This window comes from Neolamprologus multifasciatus, chromosome 7, assembly GCF_963576455.1.
Source record: "Neolamprologus multifasciatus chromosome 7, fNeoMul1.2, whole genome shotgun sequence".
Taxonomy (NCBI): Eukaryota; Metazoa; Chordata; class Actinopteri; order Cichliformes; family Cichlidae; genus Neolamprologus; species Neolamprologus multifasciatus.
Genome location: NC_140445.1, coordinates 12,790,476 through 12,818,442, shown reverse-complemented (window position 1 = coordinate 12,818,442; position 27,967 = coordinate 12,790,476). Strand labels below are relative to the sequence as shown.

The window sequence follows — 27,967 nt, the reverse complement described above, 5'->3', positions numbered from 1 at the left end:
TGTGCATTATTAGACTTATTAGTGTCACAAAGATTTTCATTTTTCTGTCCAGGCAATTTATATAGAAGTTGGCCAATTATCAGAAAACCATTGACTGATCTTAGCACAGTTTGACCACTACACAATTCTAAAGCATAGCCCACAGCTATAGATCTGCCTTGTTTTAGGAACCCTCAGATGTGAACATGCTGCCATTGCAAGTATTATAAATTTAGAAATAAGCTTGTACATAATGAAATAGACAAATATTCATCTTTTATAATGGTTTCCTTTCTACCTTTAGGTGGCTGTCAGTTAGGCATCCAGGCTAAAGGAGAGTGTTTGAAGCACTGGTATGAATGCCTCAAGAATAAAGACAAGAAGATTGAGCGTTGGCATGTTCTTCTAAATGACAACACCACTCAATTTGAGGATTGAAAGTTGAAACCTTCAACTCTTCTCTGTATTTTTTTCTCCATATCTCTCTGTAAAATATTGTCTTCCATGAGTGCAGGTAGACAAATAATGTACTCTTGCTTTCAATGTAGTTTGCTGCAAAATGCTATATGAAAGCTTCATTTTAAGCACTATTGTTTTTTGTGACCAACATGGATGTTGACCTTTATGCTTTTTGTCAAAAGGAGTTTGTCATATCATAAACTGTATCAGACTATAAACAAATCTTCTGACATGCAGTAAGGTTTGAACTGATTATTGTGTTTTATGGACAAGATAACAGCCCTTTATTTTCGTCATCAAGTCGGCATGTTGTAATGAAGTGCGCCTCTACTCAGACCTAGAAAGGGGTATTTCCAGTTTTCTGTCTCTCACCCATTTTCTCTGTGTTTTGACTGATTGATTGATTTTATTTTGGTCTACAAATGACCAAAAAGAGTATCTACAGAACTTACACGTACTGATATTGATATGTATCCATTAGGGGTGCAACGATACACAAAATTCACGGTTCGGTTCGGTTCGATACTTTGGTGTCACGGTTCGATATTTTTTCGATACAAAAAAAATGTTCATGCCTTTTTATTAATTTGTCATTTATTAAATTTTCACGGCACATTCTGCACCACATCTCTGTGCGTTCATCATTTGTTTGAAGCCAGCTCACCTCCTGCAACCACTTTTCAGAGAATACGCGCTTCTTTTGTGGTTCGGACTCCTTCTGACATTTCTTTGGAGGTGGAGGAACATCACAGTAACTGCTTAAAGGAGCTTCTTCGACATCTTTAAGAGTTCTAAACAAATGTCTGTCCTCCTGAAAATCTTATGTACGCAAACACGCGTTGCAACTTCTTATCTTGTGCGGGTTTTTATTTTGACAGCGAATGCGCACCTGCGGACCACTTATGTGCAGCCCTGGTTATTTAGCTCGTCATATTGCAGCCACAGAAATTCTTTTGTCCATGAAACCATAAAGCTGCACTTTCTTTTTTCCTTATAGTCTGATTTGTCATAACCTTTCCGTTTTGTGGTAAGCTTTTCTTTGGCTGTCACTTCTTCACGCTGACCTGTCTTATTTGGCTCAGCAGAACTAAAATATATATCCTGCTGCTTTTACACACGCACTAACATAACGCTCAGCGATTCTCTGCGCGATCAACCTCTCACATGTTTAAGCTGCGGGAGATTTCACTTGTCATGTTTGCATAGTAAGCTAACGATTGATAAGACGATGTCAGAGGAATTGGTGCGCAAATTATCATCACTCACCAATCAGTACTGTCGCTCTCTATACACAGTTCACGCGATTGCAAAGTGAAAGCAAAAAACAAGCGCAAATTCAAACGCGATTTCAGTATGTCACATATTGACAGTGGCCGATGCCAATGACATAATTACCCAGCTACATTTCCAAAAGAATGCAAAAGCATTGACATATATTTTTCCTTCCTAGGATAGGCCGACGGGCAGGGCAGAGATAGATTTTGGTAGCCCGACTGGAAAAAAGCCCCGTCGGGCTAGCGATTTTGCGAGCCCTGTATCTGATTGAGGAATCACTCATCTTTGGAAAAGAGAGTTTATTATGGAGAAATGTCTCTTTCCAAAATAAAAGCTATACTATACGCTTCTTCTGGGCTATATTCTCAGCAGCATATTAAACATATCAGGTCCCCATAAGGAGAATCGTGTGCTAACGGCTGTCTAAATGACTCGGGTAAAGTTTGTAGCATGCTGCTTGTTGTTTTTCTCTGCTTCCACTTGTCTTTGCACTAGGATGATGTCGGAGTAAATGTGCAGTCATATTGGTTGTGTTCCCACTAGTGCTGTCAGCGTAAATCTGAAATGACATTAACGTCACAACACGGCAAATCTCCGTTAACGAGCTACCGCGGATCACCTCATGAGTGGGGCTGGAAGACGTCAACACATTAACGAGCTAACTGCGCTAACACACTAGTTCCCACCAATTGAGCATTGCTGGCACATCCAACATACTGTTTTACTTTTGTCCATGACAGGCTTACCTTCAGGGTCATACATCACATGAAAACCAAAATAGTTCCAAACGCCAGATCTGAATGAGGGTGGGGGAGGTTCAATTTGCCATGTTGCAACTAGCCTAGCTTCTGTCTCGCTAGCTTGCCCTGCGCTCAGTGAATCTGTGTTCGACTACTCCGCCTAGGCTGCACTGTCGAGCGCAGATCCACTGAGCGCTCAACACAGACAGCACCGTCAGAAGGAAAGTTGATAAAATAAATTAAAAATGTTGTATCGTTCGATACATATGCGTACCGAACCGAAAGCACTGTATCGAACGGTTCGATATCGATACGAGTATCGTTGCACCCCTAGTATCCATGTCACCTAAGGTCATGTGTTATCATCTGATTTTCCATATTGTTTGGGTATGGGTGTTATGTTTTTATTTTCATGTGTTGTAGTACTTATTTATTCTGCTTTATGCATCTGTTAAATATTACGTTAGGCACTGCAGTGAACAATCATTTGTTTTGCTGTTAATGTGACATGCAGATAACATACTGTTTTCCATATCTTCATGGTCGCTACATCACCTTCTTCCATGCATGTGGGGAGTATTCAACAACCTAAAATGTTTCTGCATGAAATTATAATAATGATTATTTCAAAAACAAGTTTAATTATGCAGTGGCTGTTAGGTTGACCAGATCCTAGGAAACTAAATGTGGGGAAAAGGCACAATGTGGCATGTGTGAATTTGAACCCAAAGAATTACTAAGGGTTATACCACATGTTCAGTTGTTCAGAATATTTAAACGGACAACACTGTTCTGTCTGGTATTCATCTTTGGAGTTGAAAAGGTGTTCATCCATATATACTGGCAAATCTATTATTGATCATTTTTCTTGTTTTATTTTTTGTGAGACTTTTAGGAGATGAGTTTGGTAAACAAGAACTAATAGAACTAATTAAATGTGTGACATTGTCTAAATATATGAATATATAGGAGGAGGGAGTTAAGGGCTTAAGTAAGGGTTCCACTTTATGTCCAGTCTCACATAAAGTGGAATATCTGGTCACCGGAAGTTCTGTTTTTGGAACATGATGAAATATTGCTCCACAGGTATATCTTATATACATTTGCAGGTTGTTTTCAGTTACGTATTCAACATTGTCCTGTCTGTACTGATATTGGTGCATGTCTGTAGCAACACATGGCTAATAAATAAAGACCTGATGAAACTTGCTCGGCATTTGTTGTGTATGACATGGCATAAACTTTGTCTGAATCAGGTGAGGTTCAAACCAATCAGCTCAGACAGACACGCAGCTGAAAAATTTGTGAACTTTGACTTCTCCTGATAAAACTTCTTCTGTCCAACTGGGGGAAAGTTTATAGACTCATTACACTCTAAAAAAGTCTGATCTTGAATGATCTACGAGCTATGATCTCACTTTTGATGTTATCAGAAAGGTTCTACCACTGCTGAAAAGATAGGCCTGGCAAGAACTCCAATATTTACATTTCAACTCCAAGACCTTCAGACAGAGCAAAAGGCTGTGTAGAATTAAGCCGTGAAACTCTGCAAAGGTCTGCATCAAACTATATAATGGCAATGAACACTTTACTGACTCTAGAAAAAAAAATGCAAACACAAAAACCAAGAGCAAAAAATGTCAACAGACAAACACATTACAGACCATTACAACAAAATGATAAGGAGACTAAATTAATATATAAAGATAAGCAAAACAACCACAGGAGCAACACACGAGAGACAATAATGATGTAATAAAATGGCTATAAAAATGCAAAATGGCTACTAAGTGACACAAAATGACACAAAAATCACAAGAAGGGATAAAGACAAATGACCTGGTAATAAAAGAAGCAAACAGAGAACAGAAAAAGAGAAAAGAGATAAAAGATGACCACAACAGTAAACAAAATCACCAAAAGAGAGGTGAAATTACAATAAAATAGAGGAAACCTACTATAATGAGAGGTTAAAAAGACACAAATCCCAAACAAAATCCAAACAAAAACAAAATCACCAAAAGAGAGGTGAAATGACAATAAAATAGAGGAAACCTACTATAATGAGAGGTTAAAAAGACACAAATCCCAAGGGGAGACTCAATGACTACAAACAAAACAACCACAAAAAAGAACAAAAAAAATCATAAGAAAGAGAGCAATGTAGCATAAGTGTGCAAGCTTGCAAAAACAAGATGCAAAAGGACTACAGAGAGTGGCAGTCATTGAAAAATAAAATAAAAGCTGCTAAAAAAGACAAAATGACCCTGGAACGAGACAAGCGGAGTGGAAAAAAAAGGTCAAATGGACACAAAACACCATCTGTGGTCTTTCATTTTTTTTTTAGTTCAAGTCTCTTCTGTAGGTGAGGATGTTTCTGGGTCCACGGATTATATAAGATTACAGATTATATGTCAACACTCAAATACTATTTTAGGCACACTTGAAGAGAACAGTCTGCCTGGTTGAGCTGCTCACTGCAATACAGTTACTGGCCACATCATTAGGTACAGCTGCTTAACTCCTCATTAACACAAATATGTAACCTGCAGATCCCATGGAAGAAACTCAGTGCATTTTGCATGTAGACATGGTCAAGACTGCTGAAGTTATAACTGAGCATCAGAATAGGTGATTTCAGTGATTTTGAACAAAGCATGCTTGTTGGTCTGTGCCAGACAGGCAGCTCTGAATATTTCAGATCCTGTTCTATTGGGGTTTTCCTATTCAACCATTTCTCCCAAAATATCCACTGAACAGCAGTTCTCACTTTGTTGATGCCAGCGGACAGAGAAGAATGGACGGGCTGCTTCAAGCTGAGAAAGAGGCAGCAGTAACTGAAATAACCAGTCATTACAGCCAAAGTATATAGAAGAGTATCTCTGAATGCGTAGCACATTCAACCTTGAATCAGAAGGGCTACAGCAGCAGAAGACCACACTAGGTGACGCTTCTGCCAACTAAGAACAGGAATCTGAGGCTACAGTTTGCATCAAATTATCAAAAGAGTTTTTTTCTTGTCATGCTTTGGACCCCTTAGTATAAACTGAGTACCATTTAAACTTCTCAGCCTAACTACTCAGTGTTGTTGGGGACCTTCATAACCATACATCTTCTGATAGTTGCTTCCAGCCAGATAATGCTCCGCATTACAAAGCTCAAATCTTCTGACACTGGTTTCTTGACAATGAGTTCACTGTATTCAGATGGTCCCCACTGTCACTACATCTCAAACCAACAGAGCCCCTTTGGGATGTGGTTGAACTAGAGTTACATCATGGATGTGTAATTGACAGCTCCTGTCAACATGGAGCAAAATCTTTGAGGAATATTTCTAACAGCTTGTTGAATTTATCCCATAAAGGATTAAAAGCACAACAGAATCTGGCACCAGCCTAGTGTACCTAACACTAATGACATAACCTGTGATTAGAGATCATAAGAGGGCAGTGCTTCACTTTAGGTCAATTAAAAAAAAAAAAAAGATTGAGAAATAGTAGTAAAAGGTCCATAATCCAAAAGCAAGCAGGCTTTTGGATTATGGTTTAAAAGTTTCTGTCTTGACATAGGTTGGAGAAAGTGAGAAAGGACTGAATATAAAAGCAAATCTCCCAGGAGTTCCAAGAGATTTCCATCTGTCAGTCAGTAAACACTGATAAGGTTGTCAGAATGTGTATTTGGGGAATGTCTATCACTTTTAAAGATACATTTGTAGATTGGTAGCAGCGTGCTGCCTGTGGGTATGCGTCTGGGTGGGTTTGGTGGGTGTTGTCAATAGTGTGTATCATGGTCACTGTCTGTGATGTGGGACAGATAGAGTGTGTGTGTGTGTGTGTGTGTGTGTGTCCTTGCGTGGCTGTGTGGGGGCGGGAGTAAAGTGTTTGGCTATGCTAACAGGTCACATGGGTGGTTTGGATATTGTGTTTATTTTAGTACCACCGGATCACCCGAGCACCCTCCTCCTCCTCTACCACCCTCCTCCTCCTCTTCTCATTTAAAATCGACCCGGAGTCTGTCGATCTGTCCGTAAGTCCTCAGAGCGTGAAACAACAATACTGAAGTGAAACCGTCTCCCAGCCTGTTTCCTTCAGCTGCTTTCCTCCTCGACCCGCCGCCACCATGATGCGCATCGCTCCACTTGTTACTCTCATCTGCACATCATCACTCCTGAGCTGCACCGCAGCAGCAGCCTCGGTTCTCTGCACGTGGACTAAAGTTTCTGCTAACGGAGAAATGCACTACAGTTTTCTCCGTAGCGACCCGCAGCAGACCCCTCCATCTCTGCGGCTGTACCACACCGCCTGGTCCGGAGAGCGCGCTCTGCTTGGCTGCACTTGGAGCGACGACACAGCGGTGACCCAGAACTATTTGTCTCTGTGCCGGGAGCGCGCGCGGGGCTTTTCAGAGCATCCGAATGAAAATGTCCATTTGGACTCCGTGTTAGAGACAGAAGGGCAGTGCGTCTCCCTGGCGTCTCTCGGGGAACCCACAGGAAAGAGGTCGGTGAGGAGTGTTCTTGTTCAAGGTCAAGATGAGAGGTCAGAGGTCAGCATACATAAGCGTGTAAAGCGCGGTTTTATTGTACCCGGGACTCTCTGGTGCGGCTCTGGCAACAAGGCACCCTCATATTCAAATCTGGGTATGTGGATCCATGAACTCCGTTTTTGAACTTATGTACAGGGAGTGCTTCCCACCTTTGGAGCCTTAATACTAAAGTTTGCTCTAACATTTAAAGGATAAAAAAAACAAAACTATGTTTAATTTTTCTTCTGAATTTTTTCTTTCAATTCTGATTGATCTGTTGGGCACAACTTGCTATGGTGCATAAGTACATATTTTTAATTTCTTTCAAAAGTTGGAAACCAGTGATATGGGGTTAAAAAATACTCTGTGTTAATGAGTTGATGAAACAAGTTTAGCAATTCCACAAAGTTATTACACATGCAAGAGACAGACTTACAATGAGCAAAATGAAAGCCGCAGACAGTGAACTATGTTAGCCCCTTCTCTCCCAAACTCCAGAAACAGCCTAGGGACATATATTTCCCATAATTCAACTAACTGACCTCTGCCTTTCTTGCTTGCTAAATCCTTGTGTTTAGTGTTAATCTTTTAAACTGTGTCTCTACATAAAGTGTAGCTAATTTCATTTATAAATGCCAAAATTAAAAATTTGTCTCACAATGGGTCTAGGGTAGATATTTTATCCATGAAGCAGATAAGGAAAAACTGAAATAGATGGATGGCATGCAGTACATATAGATATAGACAGAAAAAGTAGTGGGTGTTCTCTCTTCTGTGTAATATCACAGCTGTACTCTCTGGAGCTGAAAAGTGAGGCTTATGCACAAGTGCCAAAAACTACACTGTTAAAAAAAACATCCTAAAACAACGGTAATATTCCGGCAGCTGGGGCGCCAAAATACGACCGTGAAATGACAGAAAATAACTCCCCATAAAAATATGGTTATTTTCAGTAATGAAAATACAAGTAGTTGCGCTAATTTGACACGGGATCTCGCCTTTTTCAAGTGCCGCTAAACATTAAATTAGGAACACGTTAATGTGATTAAACAATGAAATCATCTATAAATAGGAAAAAAAAACATCTTAAAAAAACGGTAATATTCCGGCAGCTGGGGCGCCAAAATACGACCGTAAAATAACAGAAAATAACTGTCCCATAAAAATACGGTAATTTTCAGTAATGAAAATAGAGTTTGTTGCGCTAATTTTACATGGGATTCTGCCTTTTCCAAGTGCTTTAAGACATTTTATTAGGAACATTTTAACGTGATCAAACAATGAAATTACCTATAAACAAGGTCAATGAATGTGGCAATATGAATCATAATACGTAAATGTACAGAAATATACAGTTAACAGTTGGTTTAAATAATAATGGATTGCACGCCCTGGGACAGACTGACAGAGGCGAGGCTGCCATATCGCACCCTCCGGCCATCGCCAGTAGGTGAAGTGTCTTGACCACGGACACAACGACGGAAAGCGTTCGAGCTGGGGCTCGAACCGGCAACCTTCTGATCACAAGGCGAACTGCCAACTCTTGAGCCACGATGGCCCTAACTAGCAATGATAACAATACTTATGTGATGTAACACAAGCTTATAGGGATCATGTTATATACTTTTCCATAGCATTACATTTGAATTCAACAGTTCGATCTTTCAAATAACGGACAGATATTTGTGAAATCATGATACATTTGTGAATGTATTTTAACAATCTAAATATGCATATGTACAGACAGATACATTTAATAATCATGAAAATTATGTTTCATTACATTACAGTGATTTACCGTTAATTTACATTTGAAATGTGAAGTCAAAGTCTATTTACGTAACTTTATTGATATTCTAGAAGAACAGAACATTACTGTAAAATGCAGTAAAATACCTTCATATTAGGATTTTTTCCTACAGTCGCAGCCATACCCGCGACCTGGTTGTTGTTAGTTTACATTCATTGGCCGATGCTTAGCGTCATGTTATTATGTGTCCCAACATCCAATGGCATGTCACGTTGTTTTCATGGCCACACCCTCACCCCAGGTGCAGAGGCCTATTTCTGTTCTGAGATTTATATTAATTGCAATTCCTAACTCTACATTTCTTGTTCAAAATTTATAATTAGCACAGCGTGGCCGTGCAATGTTTTATACTGTGGCATGCTAAGGAATCTTAACAAAGAAGCTCACAGAGAGAGATTGAGCTTGTCAACCAACCCCAAGCTGGTAGGGGGAGTTCTTTATTAAAACACTTGCTGGTGCTACGATGTGCCTCAATGTTCAACAACAGCACAACAGAAGTCACTCATGGTACAGCACTCCCTCTACAAAACAACAACTGTCAGTGACTCTGCACCACGGCATAAACACAACATTCAAGACAACAGTTAAAAGTAACGTAACCATAAACAATAAAACAAGAACATCTAAGCAGCACATGTCCGAAGGCATGATGGGAGAGAACTAGCTGTTCCCCCAACACGTCACCTAGGTGTTCGACCTAGGTGACGTGAAATTTTCAGCAAAATTATAATTCAAATACTCCTTTAATTATTGATTATTCTCATTAATTTTCGATCATTTTATATATTTTTCCATAGTATTACATTTGAATTTAACAGATCATTCTCTCACATAACAGACAAATATTCGTGAAATTATGATACATTTCTGGATGTATTTTTACAATCTAAATATGCATATGTACAAAAAAATATATTTAAAAAACAAGTAAATTGTGTTTTACTATATTTACAGAGCTGTTACGTTATTTTACCTTTGACATGTAAGATCACAGTCTACTTATGTAAATTTAATGATATCCTAGAAAGACAGTACAAAACTGTAAAATATACAGTAAGATACTTTGACATTACTATTTTTTGGAACAGTGTACAGTTGCTCCTTCTTCAAAAGCCCTCTTCTTTAAATAGAGAGTAGATTCCCATACTAAAAAAGCAAAACATCCCTGCATTAAAAAGTATGTTTACAGCCCGTTACAAAAATTTCTATGGGGGAATAATTCTCCCCTTGATATTCCAGGATATGGCTGCTTTGACAGGTATGTCATTGCTAATAGCTTTCTGCTAAAGTTCACCTCTGTTAGCCCTTTTGTCTGCTAATTTTAGTCACTAAAATGACCATTTAGACTATCTTTAATTTGAATGAAGTTCAATAATTTTCTGAAGAAGCATTTAAAAAGTTGATTTTATTATACATATATTTTTACCTGTTTGAAGTTTCAGTTTTTCTCAGCAAACAAAAAGATAAATCTGCACTTCCTTAACAATGCAATAAACCTTATTCAGGTTTTTGGGTAAATAATATATGTAAATGTTATATTTTATTTCTATCTATCTATCGATCTATCGATCTATCGATCTATCTATCTATCTATCTATATATAAACAACACCCAGCACGCCCCTGCGGGCGGTTTTATCCTTCACGCTCGGGTCCTCTACCAGAGGCCTGGGAGCTTGAGGGTCCTGCGCAGTATCTTAGCTGTTCCCAGGACTGCGCTCTTCTGGACAGAGATCTCCGATGTTATTCCCGGGATCTGCTGGAGCCACTCGCCTAGCTTGGGAGTCACCGCACCTAGTGCTCCGATTACCACGGGGACCACCGTTACCTTCACCCTCCACATCCTCTCGAGCTCTTCTCTGAGCCCTTGGTATTTCTCCAGCTTCTCGTGTTCCTTCTTTCTGATATTGCTGTCATTCGGAACCGCTACATCGATCACTACGGCCGTCTTCTTCTGTTTGTCTACCACCACTATGTCCGGTTGGTTAGCCACCACCATTTTGTCCGTCTGTATCTGGAAGTCCCACAGGGTCTTAGCTCGGTCATTCTCCACCACCCTTGGGGGCATTTCCCATTTTGACCTCGGGACTTCCAGGTTATACTCGGCACAGATGTTCCTGTACACTATGCCGGCCACTTGGTTATGGCGTTCCATGTATGCCTTGCCTGCTAGCATCTTGCACCCTGCTGTTATGTGCTGGATTGTCTCTGGGGCATCTTTACACAGCCTGCACCTGGGGTCTTGCCTGGTGTGATAGACCCCAGCCTCTATGGATCTTGTACTCAGAGCTTGTTCTTGTGCTGCCATGATTAGTGCCTCTGTGCTATCTTTCAGTCCAGCTTTGTCCAGCCACTGGTAGGATTTCTGGATATCAGCCACCTCCTCTATCTGCCGGTGGTACATACCGTGCAGAGGCCTGTCCTTCCATGATGGTTCCTCGCCTTCCTCCTCATTCTTGGGTTTCTGCTGCCTGAGGTATTCACTGAGCACGCTGTCAGTTGGGGCCATCTTCGTGATGTATTCTTGGATGTTCGTTGTCTCATCCTGGACTGTGGTGCTGACACTCACCAGTCCCCGGCCCCCTTCCTTCCGCTTAGCGTACAGCCTCAGGGTGCTGGACTTGGGGTGAAACCCTCCATGCATGGTAAGGAGCTTTCTTGTCTTTATGTCAGTGGCTTCTATCTCCTCCTTTGGCCAGCCTATTACCCCAGCAGGGTACCTGATCACGGGCAGGGCGTACGTGTTGATGGCCCGGATCTTGTTCTTACCGTTCAACTGACTCCTCAGGACTTGCCTGACCCTCTGCAGGTACTTGGTGGTTGCAGCTTTCCTAGCGGCCTCTTCATGGTTCCCATTCGCCTGCGGGATCCCCAGGTACTTGTAACTGTCCTCTATGTCTGCAATGTTGCCTTCTGGTAGTTCAATCCCCTCAGTTCTGACTACCTTCCCTCTCTTTGTTACCATCCGACTACACTTCTCCAGCCCGAACGACATTCCAATGTCATTGCTGTATAGCCTGGTAGTGTGGATCAGTGAATCGATGTCTCGTTCACTCTTGGCATACAACTTGATGTCATCCATGTACAGGAGGTGGCTGACAACTGCTCCGTTCCGTAGTCGGTATCCGTAGCCAGTCTTGTTAATGATCTCACTGAGGGGGTTCAGGCCTATGCAGAACAGCAGTGGGGACAGAGCATCTCCCTGGTAGATCCCGCACTTGATGGTGACTTGTGCTATGGGCTTGGAGTTGGCCTCTAGTGTTGTACGCCACATCCCCATTGAGTTCCTGATGAAGGCTCTTACGGTCCCATTGATCTTGTACAATTCTAGGCATTCCAGTATCCAGCTGTGGGGCATTGAGCCATAGGCCTTCTTGTAATCAATCCAGGCAGTGCACAGGTTGGTTAGTCTGGTCTTGCAGTCTCGGCTGACTGTTCTGTCTACCAGTAGCTGGTGTTTTGCGCCTCTGGTATTCTTGCCAATTCCTTTCTGTGTCCCGCTCATGTATTGACCCATGTGCCTGTTCATCTTAGCCGATATGATGCCTGACAGGAGCTTCCATGTAGTACTGAGGCAGGTTATTGGTCGGTAGTTGGAGGGGACTGGTCCCTTCTTGGGGTCCTTGGGGATCAGGACCGTCCGACCTTCGGTTAGCCATTCCGGGTGTCTCTCATCAACTAGCAGCTGGTTCATTTGTGCTGCCAGACGCTCGTGGAGTGCAGTCAGCTTCTTCAGCCAGTAGGCGTGAACCATGTCGGGCCCTGGTGCTGTCCAACTCTTCATACTGGAGACCCTTTCTTGGATATCTGCCACTGTGATGGTTACTGGACCCTGTTCAGGGAGGTCGCTATGGTCTGCCCTCAGATCCACTAGCCACTGAGCATTGCCGTTATGGGTTGCGTCCTTCTCCCATATGCTCTTCCAGTATTGCTCCGTCTCCAGCCTTGGTGGTGCTGTTCTCTTATTATTGTTCCCTTGCCACTGAGAGTACACCTTTGCTGGTTCTGTGGAGAACAGCTGGTTTATTCTCCTGCCTTCTATCTCTCTGGTGTACCTCCTCAAGCGGCTGGCCAAGGCTGTGAGTCTTTGCTTGGCAGTTTCCAAGGCCTCAGGTATGGACAGCTTGCTGTATTTCTTATGCACCTTCTTTGTCGCACCTTTCTGCAACTCCGTTAGTTGGCTCACCTCCCTCCGTGCTACTTTGATCTTGCCCTCTAGCCTCCTTCTCCATGGAGGGTACTGCCCCTTGTGGCTGTTCAACTTGTAGCCAAGCATCTCACTGATCACTGCTGCCGTATTGTAGATCAGCTTGTTAGTGTCGGTAATCGTGGCTGTAGGTATCGTCCGTAGTGCTGCATTAACATCATCTAGCAGACCTTCTGAGGGTACTTCACGTAATCTTGGTAACCGGCTACGGGGGGTCCAGGTTTCAAGCTTGGCCATGATCCTATCTTTCAGGTCAGTTCCTCTCGCACTCAATGATCCTTCTCCTGTCGCACTTGGGGCTATGTACCCAATCTCGGGTGGGGGTGATGATATCTCCCCCCTGACCTGGCGTCCTGACTCCTCCTTGCCGTAGCATTTATGTTGTACCTCGTCAATCTCTAGCTGTGAGAGCAGCCCCTTCTTTCGAATGTTGGAACACTGAGCTACTAGTTGTTTCGCCGTCATTGTGGATGTTGGGTATCGAAGAATCCATAGGTCCCTCATCCTATTCATGTAGCCCCTTCCGCCGGGGTTACTTGCGTAGTAGCATTCCAACAACGCCCTGTTTTCATCTCTTGCCCACCGATGCCTTCTTGTTCCAGTAGCCCACTTATATATATATATATATATATATATATATATATATATATATATATATATATATATATATATATACAGTGGGGCAAAAAAGTATTTAGTCAGCCACCGATTGTGCAAGTTCCCCCACTTAAAATGATGACAGAGGTCAGTAATTTGCACCAGAGGTACACTTCAACTGTGAGAGACAGAATGTGAAAAAAAAATCCATGAATTCACATGGTAGGATTTGTAAAGAATTTATTCGTAAATCAGGGTGGAAAATAAGTATTTGGTCACCTCAAACAAGGAAAATCCCTGGCTCTCACAGACCTGTAACGTCTTCTGTAAGAAGCTTTTCTGTCCCCCACTCGTTACCTGTATGAATGGCACCTGTTTGACCTGATCATCTGTATAAAAGACACCTGTCCACAGCCTCAACCAGTCAGACTCCAAACTCCGCCATGGCCAAGACCAAAGAGCTTTCGAAGGACACCAGGAAAAGAATTGTAGACCTGCACCAGACTGGGAAGAGTGAATCTACAATAGGCAAGCAGCTTGGTGTGAAAAAATCAACTGTGGGAGCAATCATCAGAAAATGGAAGACATACAAGACCACTGATAATCTCCCTCGATCTGGGGCTCCACGCAAGATCTCATCCCGTGGGGTCAAAATGATCATGAGAACGGTGAGCAAAGATCCCAGAACCACACGGGGGGACCTGGTGAATGACCTGCAGAGAGCTGGGACCAAAGTAACAAAGGTCACCATCAGTAACACACTACAACGGCAGGGAATCAAATCCCGCAGTGCCAGACGTGTTCCGCTGCTGAAGCCAGTGCATGTCCAGGCCCGTCTGAAGTTTGCCAGAGAGCACATGGATGATACAGCAGAGGATTGGGAGAATGTCATGTGGTCAGATGAAACCAAAGTAGAACTTTTTGGTATAAACTCAACTCGTCGTGTTTGGAGGAAGAAGAATACTGAGTTGCATCCCAAGAACACCATACCTACTGTGAAGCATGGGGGTGGAAACATCATGCTATGGGGCTGTTTTTCTGCCAAGGGGACAGGACGACTGAACCGTGTTAAGGACAGAATGAATGGGGCCAAGTATCGTGAGATTTTGAGCCAAAACCTCCTTCCATCAGTGAGAACTTTGAAGATGAAACGAGGCTGGGTCTTCCAACATGACAATGATCCAAAACACACCGCCCGGGCAACAAAGGAGTGGCTCCGTAAGAAGCATTTGAAAGTCCTGGAGTGGCCTAGCCAGTCTCCAGACCTCAACCCCATAGAAAATCTGTGGCGGGAGTTGAAAGTCCGTGTTGCTCGGCGACAGCCCCAAAACATCACTGCTCTTGAGAAGATCTGCATGGAGGAATGGGCCAAAATACCAGCTACTGTGTGTGCAAACCTGGTAAAGACCTATAGTAAACGTTTGACCTCTGTTATTGCCAACAAAGGTTATGTTACAAAGTATTGAGTTGTATTTTTGTTATTGACCAAATACTTATTTTCCACCCTGATTTACGAATAAATTCTTTACAAATCCTACCATGTGAATTCATGGATTTTTTTTTCACATTCTGTCTCTCACAGTTGAAGTGTACCTCTGGTGCAAATTACTGACCTCTGTCATCATTTTAAGTGGGGGAACTTGCACAATCGGTGGCTGACTAAATACTTTTTTGCCCCACTGTATATATATATATATATACTTGTGGCACACTTAAGGAATGGGAACAAACCCAAGAACATTACTGACAGAAAGGAAAAAAAAACAAAGATCACAACAAGTAAACTGACATTTACATTTTGGAGAGTTTCAATCATGTTACAGTCTTTTAATCCACACCTTCTATATATGTTTTGACCTGTTGCAGGAGTGTTTTCAGAGACCGACCGTTGCTGCCGGGAGCACGATCAGTGCAGACACACCATTCTGTCCTTTCACTCAGAGTTTGGCATTTTCAACAGCAACATCTTCACCATGTCTCATTGTGACTGTGACAACAAGTAATTATCCTATCCTTTCCTGATTATTTTTCACCTGGTTTGTTGCATGTGCTTTGATGTTGATTCTTTCTTAAAATGATGGCATCAAATATGTTAAAGGTTTCGAAGTTGTTTGGTGGAGGCGAATGACGGCATAGCTGATGTAGTGGGATATACCTTCTTTAACCTGCTGAAGATGCACTGCTTTACATTCTCCCATCGGCTTCAGTGTACACAGAGAAACTGGTTTGGAATGTAAGTAAAGCTGTGATGGAAATAAAATGATTTTGTGTAATTTTGAAGGTCTAGGATTCATCCAGTATTGTTATTTCTCCCTGACCTCTCATGGTATCCAGCCATTATAGTTTTATTTGTTCTGGGTTTGAGGCATCTGTCCCTTAGATTGCTAGCAGGTTTACAAATTGCTTTGGTAGTTCACTACTTTGGTTGAGATAAAGCTAATTGGATCTCAAGCTAATTACAGGAAACAGTGGAGACTTTCGCCTCTTTTTACATCTAGAAAAAAAAAGCATATACCTGGACTAAAGGTAATCTCTTTGATAAGGTGTCACCTTTTTGACCCAGTTTTACTGAGTCAGAAAGAAAAAAAAGCTAGCCTGACTCTATCAGCCAACTAACCAGCTAACTTAAATTAACTCCATACTTATTTACCTCACCTGCAATGTCAAAACACCAAGCTACATTTTCTTTTTTTTTCCATGCAAGACCAAGTTTTAAGACAATTTTTCATATGACAAAAATGGATTAGTTCAAACAATTTAGTCAGGCAACTTAATCATAGGTTTAGCTATAGCCAAATTGAGCGTTTTTGAGTGTGTAGCTAAATCCAAACTAATTATCTAGTGAATATTATAGTTTACATATACAGCTAATCAATACATAAAGCATGAAGTGTTGATTATTACTAAAACTAGATAAGCTTGCCATTACTCCTTGTTTTCAGCAACAGATAGATAGATAGATAGATAGATAGATAGATAGATAGATAGATAGATAGATGGATAGAAGTCTGCTTGTAGTGAAGTCTCTCATTCTCTATGACCTCTTTAAACGATTAGTTGATAAGTTCATGGCCTCAATCACTAGTCTTCAGACTTAGTGAATACCTCACTAAGTAATAGGCGAAGTCACTGTAGCTAAGTGTCTTCTATCCTGTCTTCCTTCTTTCCCCCCAACCGGTCGCAGCAGATGGCCGCCCCTCCCTGAGCCTGGTTCTGCCAGAGGATATTCTTCCTGTTAAAAGGGAGTTTTTCCTTCCCACTGTTGACAAAGTGCTTGTTCATAGGGGGTCATTTGATTGTTGGGTTTTTCTCTGTATGTATTATTGTAGGGTCTACCTTACAATATAAAGTGCCTTGAGGTGACTGTTGTTGTGATTTGGTGCTATATAAATAAAATTGAATTGAATTAAGTCCATCTTTTCTATACAGTTTATAGTTTTGATCTCTTTTGGTGCAGACTGGTTTCAGGCTGGTATTTGTAACTTAATTTTGATCTGAGAGAAAGCATCCATCTTCCAAGTCAACACTTGGGAACAATAAGAAAACTAAATATTTCTGTAATTTTTTCGTCCTTTGGGTTCACTTGCAGGTGTAAGGAGACTAAAATGGCTCTGTATGCTGAGGTTCATTCACCCATATTGTACAAATCTAAGCCAACAGATGAAAACATGAACAGCTCTGTGATCAACTCTACCACACCTGCAGAACTCCTAGAGAATAGCACTTCAGATTTACAGCTTTCCTCCAATACTGCTGCTGCATTCACAGTCCCTACACCCTTTGCCTCCATCATTCCTCTTACTAACGCTACAACATACACAGGCAGTAATGCAACAGAGACACCTTTGGGATCTGTTCCTGACAGAAGAGAAAATCTGGAGAACATTGTACCAACCAAAAAACATACTGTGACTGAAGTAGGCCGTGATATCACAGGTATTTGATACTAACCACATCTCAGTATATTCACTGATTTTCCTACAACAGAGTAACTGACCACTTCTGCCGATACTTCTCTACAGCAATGTCATGTGGTATCTATAAGGATATCGATGAGTGTAGGGACAAGATCCCATCCCAGCATGAGAAATATGGCTTCTACAACCAGGAGCCAAAGACACTTTACCACTGCAACTGTACTGTCAGGTAAGGCAACACACTGTGTAAATTCTCTGTATTATTGCCAGTAAAGGGAAGTCATACGGAGAATTTTGCTTGCTTTTTTTTCTAGAATAATCAGAGGGGGTAATTTTTCAGCATGTGTCACACCATATCAAAAATACACAAATTTACTTAGTAATTACAGGGCATGTGCAAACACTGAGATAACAGCGCACTCGGCTTTGTTCTGTGTATTCCCAACAAGGCATACATAGTGTAACACAAAATAGGGAACATCCATTAACATAGATACTCTCTCCAGTTCTCTTTTTGTTCTAGTGGCCTTTTCATATGCTCTCTGCCTTTGTCATGTGCTCGGACATTTCATTTGACTGGGCTTTTTGTACTTCTAGAATATTCCAGACTTTGGCTAAACAGAGACAACTGACCAAAATGCAAGCTCATCTTCTGGGACATGTGTCTCAGTCCTGCTTCCTGCTTGAGGAATGCACGGCAGACAGCAAGTAAGTATACAAACATATACAGTAGATGTATTTAACTGGCCTAGCTTTAAAGAATATAATACAGTTATATCACTGTGTATAACAGAAGAAGTCAGATCAAGTACACAGTCACTATGACTGATATATTATGACATAACATTAATGGTCATGGTCAAAATGGCCATGCATCAGTCTGTGGACATGGAGCTATAATTCAAAATCTTTTATATACAGCTACATATTTTAGTTTGGTGCCTAAAAATTTGGAAATACTGGTCCTCCAAATAGTCTCCGGATAGATCTAAGGGATCATGAGATGATGCTACACACATTTCCATTGCATACAGTGATTTAAAATTCATGTTCAGCTGTGTATTCTCTTAAGCTTTATACTTGTTCTGTATGTAAATAATCCCATGTAGTGGATGATTAGTAAAATGCATGAAATATACATTTTTCTAACACTAAAACTAAATACTGAGTAGCATCACAAAACATTTGTTCTTCTGCTTCATTCAACAGCTGTACACTAGTCGTGGTAAAAGCCGAGCTTCCTCAGCAGGATCAGTGGACCAACGTAGCAGTGGAGGAGCAACACCATCTACAGGCAGTACAACTGAACCTCAGGAGGCCAAACCCAAGGAGAGCTAAGAGAAAAGACAGAGAAGTGAGGCTCCACAAACTGTGTCTGAGATTGACCCGACGCAGACAAATGAAGAAGAAGAGAAAAAATGTCTAAAGGGAAAAAACCTCGTCCTAATGTTCAATATTATATATATTATATACGTAAGACACTATGAAATCTATTTTCATATGGATTAGCAAAATTTTTTTCTGTTCATTTCCTGATGAATCTTCTTCACAGTCAGTCTCTCTTATGGAAAGCTTTATTTTTCTTTACATTCAAGTCTTTCTGTCAATAATGACTAACAGGACAACGTCAACTCTCGTTTGATGTTCTAAGGCCTGCACAGATCATGTTAATTTAATTTAATTAATTTTTAGATCAGCAATACTAGCTTAGAAGATTTATTTCCACTGACTTTATACTATTTAGGTAAAACCTACAGAGAAGGAAATGTTAAATGTATGTGTGTGTGTGTATAATATATGTAATATTATACACATCTTTTTTTTTGTTACAATTCTTTATTTATTATCCAATACTGAAAACTTTGGATTACTATGAAATATTGTACTGTGTATTTATGGCGTCTACTAAATGGGATGTTGTGGAGGTTGTACCTAAGGAACAAATGGCCTTGTTGAGGACAAGATAAACTTATTCCTAAAGTGTAACAGAAATGTTGGTAGGTCTTAGCAGGACACCATAGTTTTTACTAACTAACATTCAATAAGAAGAGCATTTTATTGAGGTGTGCAAGTTCAAGAGCCAGCTGTAATAATCCATACTGGCAAACTATAATGACTCACTGCAGTAACTCAATTCAGCTGACCCATTGTTAAAATGATTAGTAACACATGTGCTTTTCCTGAGATGACAGATGGAGATATCTGCCATGAAAACACATCTCATTAAAAAGGAGGAGCTTTGGCTGTCCTGGAAGAAAGGTTACTGTTGACCTCAGTATTCACAGAATAAAATCATGGTTGCAGTTCTGTACCCTATACTGTAGATGCGTTTTATATTCATATTTCAGCACATGTGTAGCCTATTTGTAAGTATTTGCACTGTACTGTATGAGTTGCAGAATGCTGAAAATTATGTTGTAAGTAAAGCCATGAAAGAGAAAAAATTACTTAAATAGCTGTACATATGAAATAAATGTTGAAATGTACTTTATGTTGTAAGATGTAAAAAGAAAAAATAACTAATTCGATTTAAAAACGGTAGTTTGTTAAGATATATTGTTAAATGTTAAGATATATTGTTATCATTGTCTTCTTTGTACCTATTAATTTTATGACTTGAATGCTATATTTTTGCTACGCTGTGAAGGATTGCAATGTAGATTTTGTTTAATGTTCTCAAAATAATTGAGATTATTATTATATATTATTATTATTGTTATTTATTTTGTTAACAGTTAAACGAGACAATCAATATCATTCTCAAAACTGTGGTAAATGTGAGGCTAAGGACTGCAGTGATGAATGCAGCTTAGGCTAAAGACTGAAAGCAGTTACTAGCAATACCCAGAGTAGTGTTCACTAACAAGTTTGCTTAATCTATAAGAAAAATGTAAATGTTAGAGTTATGTCAGAGTTACTTCAAGCAAACAAATAGTTTCTCCCTGTTTTGCATAGACCTGCTAGCTAATTTTAAGTTTAGCCAAACTTTCAAGATTTATTTGCGCAGTGTAAAACATAAAATGAAACCTATTTAACATCTTGAGATTTCCAGATCTTAAATGTCACATGTTGAGCTTCAGAGGTGTTTGTCAGTAGGCATCATTACTGCCATAAAAACAGAATCAGACTGGCTATTATCCTGCTTCTACTCTTTAATTTAGGCATCTCTTCACATAAACTGCATATGTCCAGATCACAAGCATGAGCGTAATATTTAACTATACAAATAAGAAACAAAATGCATTTATAAAAATGATGGCCTCAGTGAGACTTAGTTTCTCTTGTAACTAAATTAGTTATTTAATTAAGTATTTTACTTTTTCTTTTATTTGGCTTTTATTTATATCTTATGTGATTTTATTATATAGTTCCAATGTACAGCACTTTGTGTCAGCTGTGGTTGTTAAAGTGCTTTATAAATAAAGGTGATGATGATAACACGGGTCACCTTTTGCGACCTCGCTGGATTTTTTTTGTGCAATTTTGCATGCTTTTTTTTTTTTTTTTTACAGTGCATTGTGTTCTGCGTCCTGACCTGACCTGAATACAGGGTTTGATCTTTGGTTTCATTGTATAATACTGGACTTTTTTTTTCTACGAAGGTTGGAACTTTGAGAGTGTTTAAAAAAGAGAGAAAAGTGTGAAAATGTTAATGCCTGTCTGAGAAAAGTGTATAAAGTGTGTAGTGAGGGGCTTTACAGCCCTAAAACATCTGTAATAATTGTAAAAAATAAAGCTGGCTACTTTGTGGATTTCACCTATCGCGGATTATTTGTAGAAAGTAACTCCCGCGATAAACGAGGGACCACTGTATATGCAAATGGGGCTTCTTCTGGATGATTCAGAATGTGGGATTGTCACGTGGTTCCTTTAGGAGACAGTGCTCAGTTTTTTGTTAATGTCTGGTCAATAAATGCTTTGATCTAAAGTAGTTTTCACACCACAGTGAAGTGTACAGTATTAGTAGTTAAAAGTTAGTAGTTTATGAATAATTCCATAAAATATTCAAAAATCAGTATCAACAAAGAGCCTTACCTACCTTCTTGACATTTAAGTTTGTATTACCACAGTCAAAGAGGCTAATTTGTTTTGTTAGTGGGCCATCTTTAATATACAGGTAACATCAGGTAACTCTTTCCTTTCACCCAGAGCATGCCTCAACTTCTTCCTGAACTCTGTGCAACATTCTTCTTTCTTCATCTTATTTCACTTACTCCTTGCCTCTGCCTTCACTTGCTTCCGCTTCTTAATGTACAAAGGCATCCTACAGACAACCATCTGATGCTGTTTAGCGACATTCTCCTCTGACACCACCTTGCAGGCTCCTATATCTTTCAGATTGCACATTTTGCATAAGATGTGGTCCCTCTGTGTGCACCTTCCTCATCTCTTATATGTCACCCTGTGTTCTTCCCTCTTCAGTGCATATTTAGTACAGACATTTCTGTCCTTTTTGCAGAATGTACTATTATCTATCCCTCTGCATTTCTCTAACACCTTACCTACTAAATACCTCTGTTCCCTTTGTCTTTTTAAACAAACGTTATTTTTAACCTTATAGGGCACTAGCACTCGGAGTAGGTAGCTATATTCTACAATAGACTGCAAATGCTATAAAATGATATATTTTTAAACAAGTCCTCATTCCTACACAAAGTATGGCTTCCTGTTAACATACTACACCAACACAGTGTAAAAGTCTGCTGAAATGAATATCTGTCAGGTAACTCAACTCCTCTCTGATGTCATGAAGAGTAATTGAAACCTTGCTGTGAGCTGATGAGCCGACCGGATCCCCGCCTCTCACCGGACAAAAATTCCGCTATGGGGAGAAGTTCGCCTTTGGGAACATGGCGTACGCAGTCTGGATTAACTTTCACTCAGAGAAACTTTGGAGCACCGCTGCATAGCACACAAGCCTCTCACTTTCAAGTTTATTGGTAACATATACCGCTGGATAACCTACAGTGGACTTGTACCCTGGCTTTGGATGACTGTTTTTCTCTGTCTCTCTGCTGTTGCTGCGGGATGAAAGTTTAGAGCTCCGGTCGCCGGATTTAGCAGAGATGGAAAAGCCAAGAACGAGGAAAGAGAAGGTAAGGCTAGTGGAAACAGTCGCTTTATCTTGTGGTTTCACAGAGGACACAAACCGCGGCTGCTCAGCGCCATCGGTAAGAGGCTGGGAAGAGAAAGAAAAGTCGCTTACACACAGACCTCTCACGATGAGCTGCCATCGTGCAGGGCTTATTTTGAAACATGGAGTTCATAGACAGCTCCATCTGAGCTCTGACAGGCTCATTTATACCTGTGGATGTTGTGAAACAGATTTTTTTTTTACTAATACAACTAAAAACAGAACATAATAGAAGTGCATCTTTACTGCATATATTCCCTAAATGCATACAAGGAAGACTAAAATGGAAACGACATTATAGGAACACCATGGAATACAAAAGACAGAAACAAAGGAGCTCATTAAGTTGCCAACTTTAATTTTACTGTAAGTTGTTTTTACAGCGTGCAATATATCAGAATGTAGAAAGCAAATTAAAGTTACAGTAAAGTCAGTACAAAAAACAAAAATGAAAGCGTCAAGGCGCAGACACGAGTTTCAGAAGTTTCATTTACAAAGTGACAAAGTGACAGGGATTATTTTTTTCAGAGCTACACTGCGAAATTGGCAGGATATACTTTGTTATACAGACTAAAATAAATATCTGAGAGCTTATGAGTTATTTTAATTTTTATTGGTTTTGGTAAGTGGAATTATTCTCAGCTTTAAAATGTAAAAATTGTCACTTCAATAGAAGTGACACAAAAACCTGGGATGATATGCAAGAGATACATTTAAAGAACAATAATTTGCAAAAAAAAATATGTAACCTTAACTGAAGAAATTACAAGAATAACATGTTAAATGTTAAACTCAAGAAACTTTGTCTAAGGTTTTCCTATTCTTGTAGTATGATTTCTTTGGCTATACAGGTTAAGGACTCCTGTGTCCTTGCATTGGTTTCATAATGCGACAGACTGTTTTCTGCTGCGTCGAACTGTCTTGCTGAAATAAGCAATGCCATCTTTAAAAAGTGAGTAGATTCTTGCTCCCCCCCAACTTTTATGTCTTTAAAATACTTGTAAAAACTAATTCTCTAAGCCTACCCATCTAAAGGAGAAGAAAAGAGATAGAAGCAATAATGATGCCATAAAGAGTTTTAAAGTGTTTTTGTGGATATTTTGTTGACTTTAGTTACATAGGAGATTTTCACTACTAAAGAGGCATGTGCCACTCTGTCTAGACCTCTTGCCCCTCCTTTGCCCCACCATGTAAACCTTTCTAGATCAGCCACTGGCAAGAGTCTAAAGATGATTAGATGATTTGATAATAATCACCAGGTGTGACTGGTCAAGACCATTTTTCTTTCTTTTTTTCCTTTCTTTTACTGTATACATATTTGTCAAATAACATTCACAATAAAATGTGTATTTATTAAATGCGATATCTTATCAAAAGCATGTTTATGTGAAAATCTTAAATAACTGATTATTTGTTTTATTCTATAAAGTGTCAGAAAATAGTGACACATTTCATATCTTTTAAATAATCTTTCTGAACAGTCCAAAAGCTCAAATATATTTTTGATATTACAACTGACTGACAAAAAAATAAATAAATTACATTACACTGGAGAAACTGAAACTATGCATGCAGGTACATTATAGTATCACAGTTGCAACTAACTGCTAATATTCAGATTAGTCAGATTTCCAGTACCTTTCAAACATAATCTGAACTATTCCATCTTTGTTGCCCTTAGCATTATGTCACCCATTTATACATACAGCTGCATACAGCTACAGCTTGTTTCATTGACGCCCATTGACGATATGACACATTAAAGATCTAACGGCCAGTTTTAGGCAAACAGTTTCCTCTCTTTCAGGTACTCGTCCCATCAGTCTCTTTCTGTCTCTATATTTTTACCAGGAATGTACTCCCTGTGACCTGGGCTGAAAATGGGGCTGGGAGTAGTAAGACAGAACAAAGGGGAAGTGTGTGTTTGTGTGTAATCTTGGAAGGACTGCCACAGGATATTCATGTTGTGTTCCTGTCGTTTGGCAGTGTTGTTCCTCAAAAATAAATTCTTTGTAAACTTCTGGAATGCAACCTGACACTTTCTTCTGTGATGTGTGTGTGTGTGTGTGTTGTAGTTTTTGCTCTACAGCCGAATGCAGAAAGTACATATCAGCAGTGACACTTCTGATAACCTGTCTCCTGAGTGAGTTGGTGCTACTGTCTACACACTGGGACAGTTGTGTGTGTGTGTGTGTGTGTGTGTGTGTGTGTGTGTGTGTGTGTGTGTGTGTGTGTGTGTGTGTCTGTGTGTAACCAGCAACATTATTAATAAGCTGCTACAGGAACATGAAACAAACAGATGACTCAACTCTGCTTCTCTACAAACCAGAAATGCTAATGCAAGTCATGTGGGAAAAAAGTATGGCCAATAACAACAACAACAACAACAACAACAACAACAACAACAACAACAACAACAACAACAACAATAATAATAAATTAATTATTATTATTGTAGAACACAGCATTCAGCAGCATTAGCCATGCTCCATGCTTGTTCTTTCTTTTTTATGATTCTACTGTCAAGAACTTCAACATTTGGTTTTGTTGCAGTTTCTTTGCATGGTAAATGGTAAATGGCCTGCATTTGTATAGCGCTTTACTCAGTCCCTAAGGACCCCAAAGCACTTTACACTACATTCAGTCATTCACCCATTCACACACACATTCACACACTGGCAATGGCAAGCTACGTTGTAGCCACAGCTGCCCTGGGGCGCACTGACAAAGGCGAGGCTGCCGGGCACTGGCGCCACCGGGCCCTCTGACCACCACCAGTAGGCAAACATGGGGTTAGTATCTTGCCCAAGGATATTTGACATGCAGCCAGGAGGCAGCGTGGGATCGAACCACCGATCTTCTGATTAATGGCTGACCTGCTCTGCCACCTGAGCTACATTGTCTCACATTGGTGTGAATTTGTTGGGACTTCTATTCCTGCAAAAATTGTGTCATTGTGTTAACACACCTGAATACTCCAGACCAACAAACCTCTGCTTTTAAACATGTAGACACACAAGTCTGTAATGCAAGACTGAGGTGAACCTACATGGTCAAACCTCCAGCCAACTCGAGTAGATTTTTATTTATACGGTAATTTATATGTAAATAGCTATAGAAAGATAGAGGAGAAATTGGGCTAGAAAAAACAATCTGCATTCAGGGAAATGTAAGTAAGCTCTGGTGACTAAAATATCACAGATAGATTTAAAAACAGACATAAAAACAAGGTGATCATAACTGATCCTTTAGATGAACTGGCAGGATTGTTTTTGTATTGAGTGATTAGCCAAATAAGCACTTAACCATTTAGACTCCAGGTTTCTATTTTCTAGTTTTCACTCATACACAAACATATCCTCTCCATTTGGAAACAAAATATTTTACACACAGGTGCAGCCACACAACATTACAGAGAAGTTTCAGTTAAGCCAGAGCTCTGTTTAAGAACAGTATAACACAACAATGTGTATAACACAGCTATCAGTGGAATGTGTATGAATGCAGAAGTCCACTTAGAGTAGTTTTTCTTCTTGCACTCTACTAGTTGCATTCAAGTTCAGGAACAGTTTTAGTTCAATACAGACAATACTGTATGGGATATTCTTTATTTACCTGTAAATAAAACAAGCTGTGTTTTATGTAACATTCGTCATATCAGAACTAGAACCTCATAACAACCTGGCACATTAATGAAAATAATGTAATAAAAGAGAAAAACAATGAAAACTAGAAAGTGCATTTTCTGAAGAAACTGCAGTGTGAATGCTTGAATCTGAATGTATGCACTGAAATGAATTAATTGCTGAATTTTAAGTTAAAAATGTTGAATGAGTGGAAAAATACAGAAATTTTAACCTGAAAACAAAAGTGCTGAACTGCTAAAGCTGACATCCACACAGAAGAAGTTGGAAAACAGCTGAAAATGTTTTAATTGTAAATGAGAAAAACATAAGAAATGAGAAAACACAATTTAGAGTCAGAAAACATCTGAATGAATATTAAAAGTTCATAGTCTTTGAATCACTGAATAACTAAAATGTTATCCCTCCACTTGGATCCACACAGTTTAAAAAGTTTACATCTCTGAGCTTTTAAAGACACGGTGTTGGACAGAGAACAATGATGGCGACGTTTTGAGGGTAAAATGATGGCTGATGAGCAAACACTGTGGACACAGCAGCAGTTAAAAGAGAAGTGTTTAAGATGAATCTTGGCACAGTGAGACAGAGCTCGTTAGGCAGGCAGGTGTGAGCCTGGTTGCTATAGTGACTGCACCCAATGGCTCCCTACACACACACAGACAGACATGCGTCTCACTTTTGATGCTTAAAATGAACAGAAAAGTCAGGCTGAAACAAATCGTTCCCAAATGAAAAGTACAGGTCGTATTGACAAAATTCTTTCACCGTGAGCACCAGCAATGTCCAGTCTACCAAATTCTCAGTTTTCATGCCTGTGGAGTTTATTATATAGACGTGGTGACAGTGTAAAGACACTATGCTCTTCTGATTTTCAAACGAACCTTCTGAGCCATTTTAACATTAGAGTCTATGGAAGAGTTGGAGGGAGGAGGCTGTGCATTGGTGACATTTATGAAAGAACCATAACACCTAGTACAATAGTAAACACATTGGATGAAAGAGGACAGCGATGGCTACGTTTTGAGGGTAAAATCAGACCTGTAGAGCAAACGCTGTGGACACAGCAGCAGTTTTAAAAAAGATTTTAAGATTAATTTTTTCGCTCCTCTCACTCTAGCAGTTGAGCTGTCTCACTCTAGCGCCAACATTCCGTCCCATACACACCCATTATAAACTCTGAAACGGCTGAAAAAACATCATGAAACTTAAACTGGAACTGAAGAAAAAGTATAATAGATATTGAAAAGATAAATACAAGTTGAATAGTTGAATGTCTTGTCTTCGTTTTAAAGTTTGAATGGTTGCTCTATGTCAATGTATGTGGAAGTAGTAAGAGTTTAAAAATGAGTAAGTTGAATGAGGATTTGAAGGGTCTCCCCATTGAAATACATGGGAAATTTTTGATGAAAAAAGTTGAATAAAATTAAAAATATAAATGTTAAAAATGAAAAAAATAGAAGCACACCTTTCCAAAAGAAGAGGAATCTCATGGTGTTTGAATGGTTTTTCTAAGTTGAACGGTTTTGAAGGAGATAGACGGCGAAAAACGTACGGAAAAGAAAATAATAATAAAGATTAGAAGAACAATACTGTGAATGCTTTTACAAGCATTCACACTAATAAAGATTAGAAGAACAATACTGTGAATGCTTTTACAAGCATTCACACTAATTAGCATTTTC

General features: G+C 39.8%; 3 protein-coding genes across 10 annotated transcripts in view; all 3 read left to right on the top strand.

Annotated features, from left to right (window-relative positions):
• Positions 1-3,658, top strand: part of rph3aa (rabphilin 3A homolog (mouse), a) — a 45,669-nt gene extending 42,011 nt beyond the window's left edge. For all 3 annotated transcript variants that reach the window (XM_085167608.1, XM_085167606.1, XM_085167607.1), the window contains exon 16: positions 284-3,658. In XM_085167608.1, the coding sequence (XP_085023734.1) occupies positions 284-417 (134 nt within the window). In that variant the 3' untranslated portion in view covers positions 418-3,658. The remainder of the gene's footprint in view (positions 1-283) is intronic.
• A 2,530-nt stretch (positions 3,659-6,188) lies between these two features.
• On the top strand, positions 6,189-21,916 carry pla2g3 (phospholipase A2 group III). Its single transcript, XM_085167631.1, has 7 exons — positions 6,189-7,092; positions 15,457-15,589; positions 15,689-15,823; positions 17,180-17,526; positions 17,613-17,736; positions 18,105-18,215; positions 18,717-21,916. The coding sequence occupies exons 1-7, from the start codon at positions 6,573-6,575 to the stop codon at positions 18,931-18,933; spliced, it is 1,587 nt and encodes a 528-aa protein (XP_085023757.1). The 5' UTR covers positions 6,189-6,572; the 3' UTR covers positions 18,934-21,916.
• A 212-nt stretch (positions 21,917-22,128) lies between these two features.
• ttc28 (tetratricopeptide repeat domain 28) overlaps positions 22,129-27,967 on the top strand; it is a 151,845-nt gene continuing 146,006 nt past the window's right edge. For 2 of the 6 annotated variants that reach the window (XM_085167550.1, XM_085167546.1), the window contains exon 1: positions 22,138-22,603. In XM_085167550.1, the coding sequence (XP_085023676.1) occupies positions 22,574-22,603 (30 nt within the window). In that variant the 5' untranslated portion in view covers positions 22,138-22,573. Of the gene's footprint in view, positions 22,604-27,967 lie in introns of all 6 variants that reach the window. The other 4 variants (XM_085167549.1, XM_085167545.1, XM_085167547.1 and 1 more) reach the window with 4 other exon arrangements.